This window comes from Salmo salar, chromosome ssa21 (genome assembly GCF_905237065.1).
Source record: "Salmo salar chromosome ssa21, Ssal_v3.1, whole genome shotgun sequence".
Taxonomy (NCBI): domain Eukaryota; kingdom Metazoa; phylum Chordata; class Actinopteri; order Salmoniformes; family Salmonidae; genus Salmo; species Salmo salar.
Window position 1 is genome coordinate 16,787,153 of NC_059462.1, and position 17,258 is coordinate 16,804,410.

Sequence of the window (17,258 nt, forward strand, 5' to 3'; positions counted from 1 at the left end):
GAGAGGGTGAGGTCAAAAGAGGAGAGGAGTGGAAAGAAGGAGGCAGAGAGGAATGAGTCAAAGGTAGACGTGGGGAGGTTAAAGTCACCCAGAACTGTGAGAGGTGAGCCATCCTCAGGAAAGGAACTTATCAAGGCGTCAAGCTCATTGATGAACTCTCCAAGGGAACCTGGAGGGCGATAAATGATAAGGATGTTAAGCTTGAAAGGGCTGGTAACTGTGACAGCATGGAATTCAAATGAGGAGATAGACAGATGGGTCAGGGGAGAAAGAGAGAATGTCCACTTGGGAGAGATGAGGATTCCAGTGCCACCACCCCGCTGGCTCGATGCTCTAGGGGTATGCGAGAACACGTGGGCAGACGAAGAGAGAGCAGTAGGAGTAGCAGTGTTATCTGTGGTGATCCATGTTTCCGTCAGCGCCAGGAAGTCTAGGGACTGGAGGGTAGCATAGGCTGAGATGAACTCAGCCTTGTTGGCTGCAGACCGGCAGTTCCAGAGGCTGCCGGAGACCTGGAACTCCACGTGGGTCGTGCGCGCTGGGACCACCAGGTTAGAGTGGCAGCGGCCACGCGGTGTGAAGCGTTTGTATGGCCTGTGCAGAGAGGAGAGAACAGGGATAGACAGACACATAGTTGACAAGCATGTTAAGGACATGTTAAGCGATAGAAGTAAGTTTGAAAACGTAACATAAACAGCCATTTTGCAAACATTTTCAATCAGTTTTTGGCTCTAATCGAGGGGATACGAACGGAGCTGAACGTCTGACGGGTGCTCTCCAGGGAGAATTGTCACACACAATTATTTTCCTCATTCTCTAACGTTGTGCTGAATAACTGACCAATAGGATATGTCCTCTCCATCTAGACCTGCTGAACGCTCTGGGGAAGATGTGGACATCATCCTGGCCAGGCTGAAATGTGTGAAGGCCTTTGAGCAGTTCCACCCTAGCCTTCTACAGCAGATATGCCTGTGTGGATTCTACGAATGTCTAGAGAAGGGTATCACGTGTAAGTTTTGGCTTCATGTTCAAAAGACCTGTATGTTAAAACAAGGCTCTAGAATATGAGAATATGTTCTCACCTCATGTATTTTCTTTTACAGTATACCGTCAAGGAGATATTGGTACCAGCTGGTATGCTGTCATCTCTGGCTCACTTGATGTCAAAGTGTCAGAGACAGCAAATCATCAGGTATATTGGGAGGGGGTTATGGCGGAGTGCAAACCAGATGGTGCATTACCGCCACCTTCTGGATTGGGGTATGGTGTAGACTGGAACTAGGTTCTTGTTGTTTATATTCTAGACTTAAAACCACAGGTGGTTAGGAATAATATTAAAGATGCACACCGCAGAAATCGCTTTGCCATTTCCTTGCAAAAATTTTAATAGTTCACCTCATTTCTGTTTATTTGACAAAACAAGCATGTGTAGCGTAGATAATCATTGTATCTAAACCGCTGTGAAATACAATATATTTTACATAACCCAAAATCGTATATTTTCAGCTGTTTGAAGCTGGTGTACAAAAACAAAAATAAAAGACGCAAAAACGAAACTTATGAACCGGGCCCCATAGAAATAAAAATTCAACAGATCTACCACATCTTAGACTTTCTTTCAATGAGAAGGACAGATATAGAACTCACATTTTTATGTGCATTTGGTCGGGTCTCCCAAAAAGTTACATATTCCTTCTTTAAAGCTTTCAGGATATCCTCGTCAGACTGTTGGGAGGAGGGGTTGATAGAGTAGCACAGTATGAGTCATAACACCCTAGCGGTCAAACAGGGAAATTGTTCCAATCGTTTTTCCACAATACATTTTTCCCATTTCCCTCCCAAAATGAAATGCTAATTGGCTGCTAATGTGGCTATCATAAAGAACTACAAATGCCATGATGTTTGGGATGAGACTGCCGAATCAAGGCAAAGGCACGAATCTTGGATTAACTATCTAATGTTAGCGAAATGTAGTAACAAATAAATTGGCTACATTTATTTGTGAACTGTCTTGTGCAAGTTTTAAATTGACACAATACCATCTAGCAAAGGGGTTAGCTAGCGATGACGTGCAGGAGCTTGCAGGGATTTGTAGTCTTGTATGATGTCTACATTGATGCTAATTAGCATTTTCGAATCGGAGAGTAAATAGAGCCAAATATATTGATAAAAGTCAACTTGTCTGAGAGAGATTTACATGGTTATCAAAACTTTACGCCAGGGTAAGCCTACACGAAACAGCACTTATTTCCTTGTTTGACCTGCATGTTTTATGGGTATTATGACACTTCCAATATGGGGCTCTATTGCTCTTTGCCGAGTGGGTGACCACCGGGAGATTTCTACTGAGGTCACTTCTGGTCACTTTTTAAAAAGATATTCTACTCCAAAATGCATGAAACTGTAATTATGTTGACACCATCGGAAATATAACTGATGTGCGCCACTGCACTATAGGTGGCTGTGCACTCGTCTCTCATTCGTGCCACTGCTCGCTCTGTTTGCTACAAATATAAGTTGTGATCTTCACTCTGATCTTAAAGGGACAGTGTGAGATTTTGACTAACCAGAGTCAGTGCAGTTTGAAGGAAGTTGAAGGTAGTTTCACAAGCCATTGACTGGAATCCTACAGGAACAGCTAGCATGCTGCTGCTAAATTAATATAGGGGAAACACTACCTTTAATGAAAAGCGATATACTTTAATTGAGTAGATGCTATAAACAGTAGATGGCATGAAAAATAGCAAATGAACAAGATTGCAAAATGAAACGGCAGATTGAAATGACCTCCCTTAATGTGAATTACTTTTCTGTGTAATATAAATCACTACCCTGTATGGTATTCAATCCATTCCTTGGTTCCAAAATACATTTTACTATAGCTACAGTTAATATTTATTCATACAATCATGAAATACCAAATGAGATATAGCAGAGGTGTATCCACTTTCCTGCAATAAATAAATAATGAATATTCCTTATGGTTTGCCTGTAGTGTTGCAAAATTCCTTGAACTTTCAATAAATTCTCAGGTTTTCCCGAATTCCCGGTTGGAGGATTCCCGGAATCAGAAGTTAATAACCAGGAAATACGGAATCCTCCAATCAGGATTTCTGGGAAACCAGGGAATTTATTGAAAGTTCCCAGAATTTTTCAAACCTAATTGCCTGACATGGGAGAAAATCTTTTCAATACCTTCGATTCTATTAGTTAGTTGGTCTCCTCTCACGTCATAAAGGATGAACTGCACTGTAACATGTGCATGAGGAGATCAAGATGCACATTAACCCTGGAGCTCATCTGAAGAGCCAACTAGAAAGGGCACTCTACTTCACAGTGATTTGTGTCTTCTGAGATTGGTAACCTTGGGGACACCAGGAGTCTTTTCCTATAATTACCAGCGCCCCATGTGCTCTAGTCTGCCTGGCGACCCTCTGTTGATTGGAGTGATTTTAGAAGCCCTCTGTCTAATGCAAGTGTTCAGATCTGCTAGATTGCGTTCCACCTTTGGGAGTGATCTGATCACTGCCAAAGCCAGCATTTTGAGTCCCATTTTTAAGGCAAGGCCCATTTTTAAGCGGATTAAAAAAAATTGATTAGCATAGTCCCCCTACCTCCTCCCTGTCTCTTCCTCTTTTGAAAATGACGAGGAACCATCAAAGCAGAGATCATTTTCAGTGTCTCTTGTAGGATGCTGTCACAATCTGCACTCTGGGTATTGGGACAGCATTTGGGGAGTCGATCCTGGATAACACCCCTCGGCACGCCACCATTGTCACCCGGGAATTCAGTGAACTCCTCCGCATCGACCAGAGGGAGTTCAAGTCTCTGTGGGAGGTAAGGGCCTCAGCATTACGCCTTACCTTTGTGGATTCAGCTTTCAATACACCATCCAGTATGACTCACCTCAGATAGTGGCTGTAGCAAATGAGGCTGCTGAGGGGAGAACAGCTCATAATAATGGCCGCAACGGAGCGAATGGAATGGCATCAAACACATGGTACCATTCCTCATATTCCGCCACAGCCATTACCACGAGCCTGTCCTCCCCAATTATGGTGCCACCAACCTCCTGTGGGCTGTAACTATCTGGTAACTATCTGTATCGGTGGACTGATAATACCCACACACTGGAAATAATGAGGCTTTGTGGGGGTTCTTGTGTTTATACAATGTGTTTACGTCACGTGAGGAGGACATGAAAGCGCAAAGCAGGTTATATATTCCACAAGACATAGCCTTTTTTAATATATTAATTGGGATGGTATTTCTCTTCTTGAAGTTCTGTTTGAAGTTCCAATGTGAGGCAATATCATTTAGACATTTCGACCACTAGGGGGAAGTGCAGGGTTATAGAGAATCGGTGCACTTCCTGTTGTGTGTGGACTCACTGATCCCCATGATACGTTTTTACAATTGTGGTTAGACCACTGGTGTCATCGTCGTCATTTAAGCGGCCATCTAGAGCCATTCCTCCCTTGAATAATTAGTGTAGGAATAATAGTTTACCGGGTAGATTTTTCTCCCCATGTCTATGACGGATGGATCCTTGTGCGCAGGTCACAAGTATTCCATGGGGATTTGTTTTGGAAGAGCAGTATTGATGTTTGTATGTCTGTTAGTGTCACCCATGTTGATTTAAGACTAAAGGAGTAGAGCTTGTCATCAGCAGGTTAGAAAATTATATCCCTTGCCAAATTGTCCCTTCCTGCTGCCCTGAGGAGCTCCTCTCTCCCCTTTCCCTCCACCCCCTCAGTTGTACAGGAAGGCAGGAGTGAGCGAGTTGGTCAGGATAGGAGGTGCCACACTGTCCAAAGGCCCCTGTCTGCCCTGGTGGAGCCACTACACTGGCTTCCTGAGTGAGAGAACTGGTTTCCTCTGAGAGCAGAGGGCAGGCAGGGGGGGTTGTTAGTTTTAAAGCTATGGACTCTACGTCACACACTGGTCCTTCTCACTGGAGCTGGAATCTGAGCCCAGTCTGAATGTACTGAATGTTTATGCTGTGGACAACCACGTGGAAATACTACACGTCTCTATTCAGAGGGTAAGCTCTTCTGAGAGGTCGGTCTGAGGTGAGCCGCTCTCGTAAAAAAAAGAAGGCTTTTAGCTGCCAGACAGGAACACCATCACTGTACATTTGCTCATGCTTCATTGATGGAACATGCGTTTGTCCTGTCTTAAGATAATACTTTCTGCCCACGGTCGTGCTTAGCTTTTTAGAGCGGGGATAAGAGGAGTCCTGAGTGATATAATGGCTTTCTATATTGTGGCTTTCAGTTGGATTTGTTGATGGGTTTTAGCTCGGAACTTTGGATGATTGTGTAGTTATGTCCAGCGACTTCTTTTCAAACGATTCAACAATAACGATTCGACAATAACATACATTAGTGTCTAGAGAAGTGTCTGCATCTCCCTCGCTATGAGGTAAATGTTTAGTGCTTCATTGACTTGCTCCTATTTCATTACTAACACAGCCAAGTCATTGGAGATACTGTAGCAACTCACAGCTCATTGCTTAATTGCTGTCAATAGTGCTCAGTGAAAGCAATCTCTTTCGGCCCAGCCACTCTAGCCAATGCCCATGACAGCCATTTGGTTCTGCGAAAACATCACTCCATCGTGGCGTCGTTGCTTGACTGCCTGACGTGCTGAGTTAGCTATGTCACACAAGCTGTGAGTGGCTGAACTGAACCCTGTGAACTTGCCCGTTGACAAGCTTTAAATGAATGTCGTTAGCGTGTCTCTATTGTGACTTTGGGTTGTGTACTGGTCATGCCGTCACTCAGTGTTTTGCTCATGATCACCAGATTTCGTTGATCCCTTTCAATTCTTTTGAGAATCTCCTCTTTGCTCAGCATCAAGGTGCTGGACACGACGTGCGATAGGAATATTTAGCCATGCTTGCCCGTGGAGCTTTGGTTTGAGACGGTCCAGGGGTGCCCATTTATTTCTGTCAGACATGCCGCAATGCAGAAAGTGTTCCTGATATCCTCTTACTAGCAGCACAGGGCTTTAGAAATTCTTCATTTTCTCAAATGTTTATTCCCTGCCTGTTTACGATACATCACTTGCGCTGTGCTGTCATTGATTGTAAACGCAGCCTAACACCCTGCGGCATAGACAACCCGACTTCACCTTGTGTGTTTTTCTGATTGAGTCAAACGCAAAGCTAATTAAAGGCAAATGATCTCCCTCAGGCCATGACTACAGTAGTATTCCACCATGTATGAGTTGCATATCATTATTTGTCTGAAGAATCAAAGAGTAGTAGTTGCCTTAGGAGCTCCTTTGGGAGTTGATTGAGCACAGACCGATCTGTGAGAGAGGTTGATACACGTGAGCGTGCGCGCGCGCGCACACACACACACACACACACACACACACACACACACACACACACACACACACACACACAGACACACACCACAGACCTCCACCCACACAGATCTGAGATCTCTCTCCCAGAAGTGAGCAGAACACTCCTTCAAAGTGGTGGCAGACTGAGAACAGCTCAACACTCCTACAGAGTGGTGGCAGACTGAAAACAGCTCAACACTCCTGCAGAGTAGTGGCAGACTGAAAACAGCTCAACACTCCTACAGAGTGGTGGCAGACTGAAAACAGCTCAACACTCCTGCAGAGTAGTGGCAGACTGAGAACAGCTCAACACTCTACAGAGTGGTGGCAGACTGAGAACAGCTCAACACTTCTGCAGAGTAGTGGCAGACTGAGAACAGCTCAACACTCTACAGAGTGGTGGCAGACTGAGAACAGCTCAACACTTCTGCAGAGTAGTGGCAGACTGAAAACAGCTCAACACTTCTGCAGAGTGGTGGCAGACTGAGAACAGCTCAACACTCCTGCAGAGTAGTGGCAGACTGAGAACAGCTCAACACTCCTACAGAGTTGTGGCAGACTGAGAACAGATCAACACTCCTGCAGAGTGGTGGTAGACTGAGAACAGCTCAACACTCCTGCAGAGTGGTGGCAGACTGAGAACAGCTCAACACTCCCGCAGAGTGGTGGCAGACTGAGAACAGCTCAACACTCCCGCAGAGTGGTGGCAGACTGAGAACAGCTCAACACTCCTACAGAGTGGTGGCAGACTGAGAACAGCTCAACACTCCTACAGAGTGGTGGCAGACTGAGAACAGCTCAACACTCGTACAGAGTGGTGGCAGACTGAGAACAGCTCAACACTCCTACAGAGTGGTGGCAGACTGAGAACAGCTCAACACTCCTACAGAGTTGTGGCAGACTGAGAACAGATCAACACTCCTACAGAGTGGTGGTAGACTGAGAACAGCTCAACACTCCTGCAGAGTGGTGGCAGACTGAGAACAGCTCAACACTCCTACAGAGTGGTGGCAAACTGAGAACAGCTCAACACACCTACAGAGTGGTGGCAGACTGAGAACAGCTCAACACTCCTACAGAGTGGTGGCAGACTGAGAACAGCTCAACACTCCTACAAAGTGGTGGCAAACTGAGAACAGCTCAACACACCTACAGAGTGGTGGCAGACTGAGAACAGCTCAACACTCCTACAGAGTGGTGGCAGACTGAGAACAGCTCAACACTCCTACAAAGTGGTGGCAGACTGAGAACAGCACTGCCTGTATGAACTGGGCATTATTCTTTATTCATGGCTGCCATGTTGTGTTCAGAACACATTCTTCATCCAGTCTCAGCCTTCTCACTTCAAGGCATCGTGAAAAAAACAAACGACCAAACAGTACGTGTATATTCACTGATGGTCTTTGCTCCATGTTTGCTCCCAGTTTTGTGGCTTGCTGAAGTGAATGGGACACAAACCGTTTGGGATTATGGTGTGATATACTGTCGCACTCAGCTTGACATTGACTGTGGCTGAGTCACAGAAATATCTCTGGAACATGCCATGTTCATTGTTCTCTATTCGCCTTCAACAACAATATCAACTGTCACGTCTACACTCTTAGAAAAATGGGTTCCAAAAGGGTTCTTCGGCAGTCCCAATAGGAGAACCCATTTTGGTTCCAGGTAGAATGCTTTATGGTTCCAGGTAGAACTCTTTTGAGTTCCATGTAGAATCCTCTGTGTAAAAGGCTCTACATGGAACTAAAAAGGGTTCTACCTGGAACCAAAAATGGTTCTTCAAAGGGTTCTCCTATGGAGACAGGTTGTAGATAGCACATTTGTTTATAAGAGTGTATCAGGCATGGCTCCCACTCTGCACATGTCAGAGTCTGGCTTATGTTATTGGGAGAGGCAGGCGTGTGCTTGTTTGTTTAACAGAGAAGACATGGGCTGGGCTCTTCACACACAGGAAAATTGGCTGTGGCTCCAATGACCTGATCATCAATTTCCCATACACTTTTCCTGCTTCCGCCGGCCACCGAGATAGGATAACACAATTGTGATTTGTGCTTTGCTTTTCCCCACTCTTCTTCTTTTCTTGCACGACAGCACAATCTGTATCGGTAGCTTGTAGCCAGTCTATGGCTGTCTGTTCCATGTCCTTCATGCACAAAGGAATGATTTTCATACACAGGATTTTATTTGTCGCCCAATTTTCTGTTATATTACACACTGTACATCTGTGCTGTAGGTTAGTGGAGAGACAGTGTTCACAAAGGCATGTCCATGTTGGCGTGTGTGCATTACAGGCGAGCCCTGCAGGTTTTGAGGCGGGACGAGGTTCTGTTGGAGGCATGGCAGTGGGTGGGTGGTGGGCGACCACCGTAACATCAGTCCATGAAGTAGCCTGGTGGTCAGTGGTGTCCACAGAGAGACATGATTAACAGGAAGTGGCAGAGACACAGCGTGCCCTCGGGGCACGGTTCAGGGAACAGAGCGCCGGTGTGTGTGTTTGCGTGTGCATGTTGTGTATGCACCCTTACCACATCCAAATGCCAGCAGATCCCAGCACAACCACAGTCCTTCCCAGAGAACAGCGGATATACATAAGGAATGAGCACAGAGATGATTGTAACAACAACACCTGTTTATTTCATTATCTGTTCTCACAGAGGTATTACATAATTCAAAACTATAGAACAGTGATTTTGAACCTGGAAGAGAATACATTTTTAGTTGTGCAGCAATTGTAGTGTACAGCACCATGTCTTTAGATACAGTGGCGTTGAGTTGTTTGGAAGGAACACACACAACACTATGTGTGGAGAAAAAAAGGCATAGCATACCAACATCAAAACCTCATTCCAACTGTAAAGTATGGTGGAGGGAGCATCATGGTTTGGGGCTGCTTTGCCTCAGGGCCTGGACAGCTTGCTATCAGACGGAAAAATGAATTCTCAAGTTTATCAAAACATTTTACAGGGGAATGTTAAGCTATCTGTCCGCCAATTGAAGCGCAACAAAAGTTGGTCGATGCAACATGACAACGACCCAAAACACAGAAGTAAAATCAACAATGGCTTCAGAGGAAAATACGCCTTCTGGAGTGGCCCAGTCAGATTACATGAGGAAAACGGAATATACATTTTTCACAATGGTCCATTATTTATTGTATTGTGAACTTCACAATTTATCATGTAAGCAACTTCAGTCTCTGAATATAACCCAAAACGTATCTAATCAACAACTTCAAAACAGAGCTTTGTGTTTCCTGTCATTCCACAACATTATTTTAACCTCACAGAGCGTTTGTGTCCAAAGCCGATTGAAAGTGTGCTAAACCACGGCTTTGGGGGGTCAAAGTGTGAATTCCAGAGCATGGCAAACCCCCCAAAAAAGTGATATGATTTACAATTATATGATTTGTCCAATCATGATTATTTTGTTGTTTCCTCAAAGCAGCCGTGACAGACCGGATGGCTCAGAAGCTGGGTATGAGGTGTCCACATTTACCAGAGCTCCTCTGCTAACACGTCTCAGCACCTGTTCACCTCCTTGCCTCTGACCATGCTCTCTCTCGGTCTCACTCCAAACCCTACTGAGAGTGTGGTCATTCCCACAGATACCTCTCTCCATGTATGGCTGGCCCATACTTTCATCCAACTGTTACTCTGATCTTTAAAAATAAAAAAAAGTTTTGCAGTGGTCACCCCTCAGTGTAATGATGGGGCGGTGAGTCGGAAGCAGGTGAAACGTTTTAATAAAACAAAACAAGGCGGTACATCGATAAACAAGAACAATACCAACTGGTGAGTGAACATGGGAGATTGACATATAAAGGGGAGGAACTTATGAAGGCAATGGAGTCCATAATGATTCACAGGTGCGCGTAATGATGAATCCCAGGACTGGTGGTTAGTATTCTGGCGACATCATACACCAGAGGGGAGGAGCAGGAGCAGACGTGACAGTACCCCCTCTCTGACGTGCAGCTCCAGTCGCAGGATGACGCCGACCAGGGGGACGAACCCGAGGAAGAGGAGCGGGTCAGTCCAGGCGGCGAAGGTGGAAATCACGGATGATGTTGGGGTCTGGAATGTCCTCCACTGGAACCCAACACCGCTCCTCCGGGCCATACCCCTCCCAGTCCACTAGATACTGGAGCCGACCCCCACGACATCGGGAGTCCAGTAGGGACCTGACAGCGTACGCCCCCCCCATGGTGTGTCATGGGGGACAGCGTCAGCTAGGGGACCAGGAACCACCGGTCTGAGAAGGGAGACATGAAGAGGGTAAGATACGGTAGTGACTGAGTAATCGTAACCTGTATGTCACCTCATTGACTCTCTGGAGAACCTTGAACGGCCCCACAAACTGGGGGCTCAGTTTCTTGCAGGGCAGGCAGAGTGGGAGGTTCCTGGTAGAGAGCCAGACGCGTTCCCCAGAACACAGGGGTCTCACTGCGGTGACGGTCTGCCTGCTCCTTCTGACGATGGTCGGCTCACTGGAGTCTCACGTGCGCATTGTTCCACACCTCCTCCGCGCGCCGGAACCACTCATCTATCGCAGGAGCCACGGTCTGGCCCGGGGTCCACGGGGCCAGGGCCGGCTGGAAACCCAAAACACACTGGAAGGGGGTCAACCCAGTGGAGGAGTGACGTAGAGAGTTCTGGGCGTACTCTGCCCAAGGAAGAAAACATGCCCACTCACCCTGCCAGTCCTGAGAGTGACTCCACAGGAACCTCCCCAGCTCCTGATTCATCCTCTCCACCTGCCCGTTAGACTGAGGCCAATACCCGGATGTGAGGCTAACCGTGACCCCGAGCTTCTCCAAGAAGGCCCTCCATACTCGGGATATGAATTGGGGGCCACAGTCTGAGACGATGTCCTCCGGAAGGCCAGAAGACCTGTTGGAAGAGTGCCTCAGCGACCTGGAGAGCAGTGGGAAGACCAGGAAGAGGAATTTATCGACATGTCTTGGATAATCTATCTACTACCACCAGAATGGTGGTCAAACCACCAGAAGGGGGAAGATCAGTAACAAAGTCAATGGATAGATGGGACCAAGGTCGCTGAGGAACCTGGATATCCTGCGATGACAGCTGTGTGTGTGCCCAGGTCAGCAGCCGACCCCTTATCCCTGTGGGAACGTAGATGTCCACATCTACGTCCCAAACCACTGGACCCATGACTCGGGAGGATGGGATTATGGGTGCCCTCTGGACGGGAGCCTCTCCCAAATTGTAGATATGGGACAGGGCATTGGCCTTGATGTTCTTAGAACCTGGGCGATTGTTGAACCTGGTGAAAAATAGGGCCCACCTGGCTTGGCGCGGATTCAGTCTCCTCGCTGTCTGTATGTAGTCAAGGTTCCGATGGTCCGTGAGGATGACGAATGGTTCCTTGGCACCCTCCAGCCAGTGTCTCCACTCCTCTAATGCCAACTTCACCGCCAAGAGCTCCTGATTGCCGACTTCGTAATTTCTCTCTGCGGAGGATATTTTCTTGGACAAGAAAGCACAAGGATACAATTTTAGTGTGTTCCTCTGTCTTTGTGACAAAACTGCCCCCACATCCACCTCCGATGCATCTACCTCAACCACAAAAGGCAGCGTGGGATCTGGGTGTTTTAGCAAGGGGGCGGGGGTGAAACGCCCCTTGAGGAGACGAAAGGGCTCGTCGGCTGCTGGAGACCAAACCAACCTACGAGGCCCACCCTTGAGGAGGGAGGTGAGAAGGGTGGTGACGGCACTGAAGTTCCTGATGAAGCGGTGGTGTAAAAGTTGGCAAATCCCAAAAAACGTTGTAATCCCTTGATGGTGGTTGGGACTGACCTGACCTTACCGCATCTACCTTCTTGTCCTCCATCCTCACTCCCTGCGGGCTGATTTGGTAGTCCAAGGAGACAGCCCTGTGGTGGAATTGGCACTTCTCCACCTTGACGAACAGGTGGTTAGCCAAGAGGCGTTCCAGGACTGCTCGAACGTGAGTGATGTGATCTTCCAGGTTGGTCGAGAAGATCAGGATGTCATCGATGTACACAATCACCTGACGTCCGAGCATGTCCCTGAACACCTTGTTGACAAATGCCTTGAACACTGACGGAGCATTGGCTAAGCCAAAGGGCATAACCAAATACTCATAGTGACCAGACATCGTGCTGAACACCGTCTTCCACTCATTCCCCTCCCAGAATCAAATGAGATTATAGGTACTCCGGGGGCGATGATGAGGCAGCGCGGGTCTTGGAGAATACCTCCCTTAGATCCTGATATTCCTCTGGGATGTTGGGCTGGAGACAGGGGACAGGAAAGCAGGTCTTCCGGCATTCAGGTGACCAGACGGTGATTCTCATCCTCGACCATGAGATGGTAGGGTTATGGCGCTGAAGCCAAGGGAGGCCAAGGATGATCTTGTGAACTGGTGCACTGGGGATGAAGGCGATGTTTTCCTGGTGATTGGGCTCCACAGTGAGGGTGAGTGGTTGGGTGATGTGTGTGATGGTTCTGGATCCTAGAGGCAGACAGTCGAGACCTTGAACCGTAAATGGGGAGGACATCAGGTAGGTAGTAATATTGAGAGAGGAGGAAAGGGTCTGATCCATAAAGTTCCCCGCCGCTGTAGACACAGGGCATGAGGGACAGTCAGCCAGAGTGATGGGTACTAAAAAGAGTCAGGAAGAGCAGCAGATGGAATACTAACTCCTGGTCTAGGGCCGTCTGGGAGAGAGGAGGAGCTTGAGTCTTATGAGGGGTAACATCACGCGACTGTCCCTCTGCTCTAGTGTATCCCGGATTCTGAAGTAACAGACACCACTGGTGCTTGTGCCCTCCCTGACCACAGTACGAACACAGCCTCAGCTGTATCCGTCTGCGTCATTCCGCCGCGGGAAGGCGTGTGACCCCTACCTCCATGGGTTCAGGCTCTGATCCCGAACACTCGCCGAAGGAGGGAGAGAAGCGATGGAGATGCCGACGCTCCCAAAGGAGGTTATGTTATCCAGACGGATGGCCATAGCAATGAGTGAGGTTGACATCTCGGCAGGCCAGTTCCGTCTGGACCTCCTCGCGCAGACCTCTTCTAAATAACGTGCTCAGCGCCGGCTCATTCCAGCCACTGGAAGCTGCTACTGTCCGGAAGGTAAGCACATACTCAGCAGCCGTCTGATTTCCCTGCTGGAGTTGAAGCAGATGCTTACCTCCCTCTCTGCCCTCTGCGGGAGGATTGAAAATACATTTAAAAACAGAGCCATGAACCCCTCATAAGACTCAGGCTCCTCCTCTCTCCCAGACGGCCCATTCCAATGCTCGTCCAGTAGGCAGAGAAATAACCGTGGCAACCTTAGTCCTCTCGGTGGTGGGGCTCCCACCTGGTGTGTGAAATAGAGGCAGCACTGAAGGAGGAAGCCACGGCATTTGGATGGTGTCTTGTCATATTTTTCCGGGAGGGATAGACGGGCATCGCTGACCTGAGCGTGTTGCTGAATGGGCTGGTGTGCTGACTTGTTGGGTAGACTGGCTCTAGAATATCCTCTGCTGTTGAGACGTTGTAGACTGCGGAGAACATCTTCCATGGCCGTCCCCAGTTGAGCCAGCTGATCATGGTGTTGACGAAGAAGGTCACCTTGTTCATTGATCGTCTGGGAGATGTCCGGTTGTCCTGCTGCTTCCATATTTTGAGTTGGTATTCTGTAATGATGGGGTGGTGAGTCGGAAGTAGATGAAACGTTTTAATAAAACAACAAAACCCAGAACACGACACTAACAGTACACCGATAAAAAATAACAATACCAACCTGGTGAGTGAACATGTGAGAGTGACATATAAAGGGGAGGAATTTATGAAGGTAATGGTGTCCAGGTGTGAATCATAATGATGAATCATAATGATTCACAGGTGCACGTAATGATGAGTGCCAGGTATGCGTAATGATGAATCCCAGGACCGGTGGTTAGTATACTGGCGACGTCGTACGCCGGAGGGGAGGAGCAGGAGCAGACGTGACAGATTGTAAATATGTTACTACCTAACAATATTGTCAAAACACTTATTGGATGCCGTGTGGCTGTTGGTTACAAGGCCAGAACAGAGATAAACGCTGCAGACCTGTGTGGCTGTAATCAGTAGGAAGGTCAAAGATAAGATTCCATCTGCCCACTGTCCTTGGTGTAATGCAGAGAGGCTAAGTAATAGAACCAGGGGTACTGAATGTACGGAACATTTCGGAGGTCAGAACTCTCGAAATAAAGGAGAAAGGATTCAGGGCCTCAAATAATGCTCCTTGTATGCCACCCTGCCATTCCTGGGTAATAGGAGAACAAGAGCGATTCCTGAGACCAAAAAGCTATTAATGCAGTTGGCTTTCTGCTTTGCTCTGGATGTAATGTCACTGAATACCCTGCTGTAGCCCCAGTGTGCCTGGACAATACCATACTGTCAGATCAGTTTACTTTCAACTGTAGGTTTGAACATGCAATTTAGTATAAATTAATGAATTTCATGAATGCCCTGATAGCGAAATGGCAAGTCGGGTGCTGTAAGTGTAATATGCCTTCATTAACCATTGGTACGTTTAAATTTCGAAGTCACTCTCAACAAGAGAGATTGTTGCAGTTGTTGCATACAAAGTGGATAAACCACAGCATACAAAACAACAATTCCAACGTGAATATGAAATAATGAAATCCTCAAGTTCTGAGTAGGTGTCAAATTGAAGGATAACTGCATAAAAGGTACTATGATGAGTGTTCTCCCAAATCATTGTTCCAGTCTAATGTATTCACTTTTCAAGACTAGATGGCACTTATGGTACACGTGTATTTTCTGTGTAAATACGACTTAATCGTTTAAATAATCGAGTAAAGCTCCCGTTTGTCCCTGCCTTTTGGGACCACGTGAGCAAGTTACAGCACATCTGTGTCTGCGCTGCGTGTGCGTAGTGCACTAGCTGTGTGGCGCTGCGATGGAGTGAGCGTCCACTCATGAGCTCATGATGATTGGAGGAGTAGAGTAATCGCCTAGCAACTGCTGCGTGGGGGAAGTAAGCTGGCAGGCAGGGAGGCAGGGAGGGAGGAAGGCACTCTGCTGGGCAAAGGCAGGCTGGGCTCAACTCACTCTGCTCTGAGAGAGGGATGGAGGCTGGAGCACCAGGACTGGACCACACTAACAACCAGGGGATGTGGGGGGGGGTTTAGACCAGTTACTGACACGGGGACTACTGGGACTGTGGAAGAAGGGAGGCGCGTCTTATTAAGATAACTAGACAGTAACAGTTGTCTGCAGATGGGACAGTGTGAACACTTTTAGGTGAGTCTTGCTTTATCAAGCATCTGTGTAATGCTAATGTGGAGCTTAAAAATGGGATGATCTTCTATACATGAACACATTGTAATACGTAATTTGACAACATTTTAATTATGTCTTATCATTTGTACAGAAACTTATCACAAGGATAATGTGCATAACTATAATGTTTTGGATACTTGAAATGTCTCTGTTTGGTGAGAACCTAAAGCTGAAGAACTGAACTGAAACTCTTGGGAGGGGCTTCCCCGAATTGTTTTCCAAGCAGCCTGAAGTCTGCCAGTCAGTAGAAGGTATGTACTAGTTTATAAAACGTCTTGAGAGCAGGCAGCAGTTTGTATTATGCATGTTATGTAATGTTATGAATTATTCAACATACAAGTGTGCATCCATGCATAATGATGCGCAGAGTGCCAAATGTACTCATGACCTGTGAATTTAGTAACGTGACATGTTATATTGCTGTGTTTCTAGACTTTGATTTTAAGATCCACTATTGGATCCATAGCGTTTATTTAGAAATGATTCTGTATAATTCGAACAAACACATAGTTATTTTTGAAGCATTCCAGTATTTTAAAGCATGTATTTATAGAAAAATGAACATAGACAATCCATAAGGGTTGGAGAGGTGGTGTGGATCACGTGTGTGTGTGTCTGTGTGTGTGTTTGTGAACAACAGTGCGCATCAGTGTGTCAGAGTGGATGTGGCCGATCAGATAGTAGTTGCCCAGACCCCCCACTTCTCCCCCCAGAGGGAAAGCGCATGAGAATGGACACATCTGTCATTGCAGACTCCATTGATAAAGCCTTTGTTTGTATGGAGGGTTAAGTGACAGTTATGATGACTCACAGAGTTATAGTTGCACTCCTCTTATGAGTGTATTATCACATAGATATGGGCCTTTTTGAGTCTGTGTTTATACTTGACATGTCACTATTTAATTGCATAGAATAGTCGTTGCACAATATGATACGGTAGTCATTTTGTTTTCTGTAATCTGGGTTTGTGGGTTGGATTCACTCCTCCACAGTAATCCGCGTTCCATTCTCCCGGACTCAAATCCCAGGTAACTACCTGATCTGGTTCGATCATGTCCTCCTATTCAGAGAACAGCTGTGTTATTTCCTGTGTATGCCTTTAATTCCTTTCATTAACTCAAAGTAAATCCACTCGAACAATGTTTCTAATCATAATGTCCTAAGCCTGCTGCTATGATGGGATCACAAACTGTTTCATTATTTGGACGAAGACTAAGATGAGTATTTCTGAGTTAAATCAGGCAAAGAGAATTTTGACTATTAAACCATGGTTTTGGCTGTTGCCTTGCTGTAAAACGGTCTTTAAAGATTTCTGGACAAGGATTGCCTCCAAAGACTGCATTTACTTTGAATGGTGACCGCCAATCCTGTTGACTGCTTTGCTGGAGGTTAAGCTGGATTCTGGATTAGACATCAGTGACTGACCCTTCTATAGTTCGACTACAGGATTATCTGAACGAACAACGGAGACGGAATGCAATATGGAATTTTATTAAATAGTTTGGGGTATGGCCTCGTCTCCAATGAATGCCCCTCGGAGCCAGATGCTGATGACAGGTAGCCCTTTGCTGGGC

The 17,258-nt window shown here is 46.7% G+C and overlaps 1 protein-coding gene across 1 annotated transcript in view; it reads left to right on the forward strand.

The window, feature by feature from the left end:
* The window catches only part of LOC106581759 (rap guanine nucleotide exchange factor 4), a 61,576-nt gene that overhangs the window by 5,984 nt on the left and 38,334 nt on the right, over positions 1-17,258 (forward strand). Inside the window, exons 2-4 of the mRNA XM_045704886.1 lie at positions 867-1,009; positions 1,104-1,192; positions 3,691-3,837. Coding sequence (XP_045560842.1) covers positions 867-1,009; positions 1,104-1,192; positions 3,691-3,837 — 379 coding nt within the window. The remainder of the gene's footprint in view (positions 1-866; positions 1,010-1,103; positions 1,193-3,690; positions 3,838-17,258) is intronic.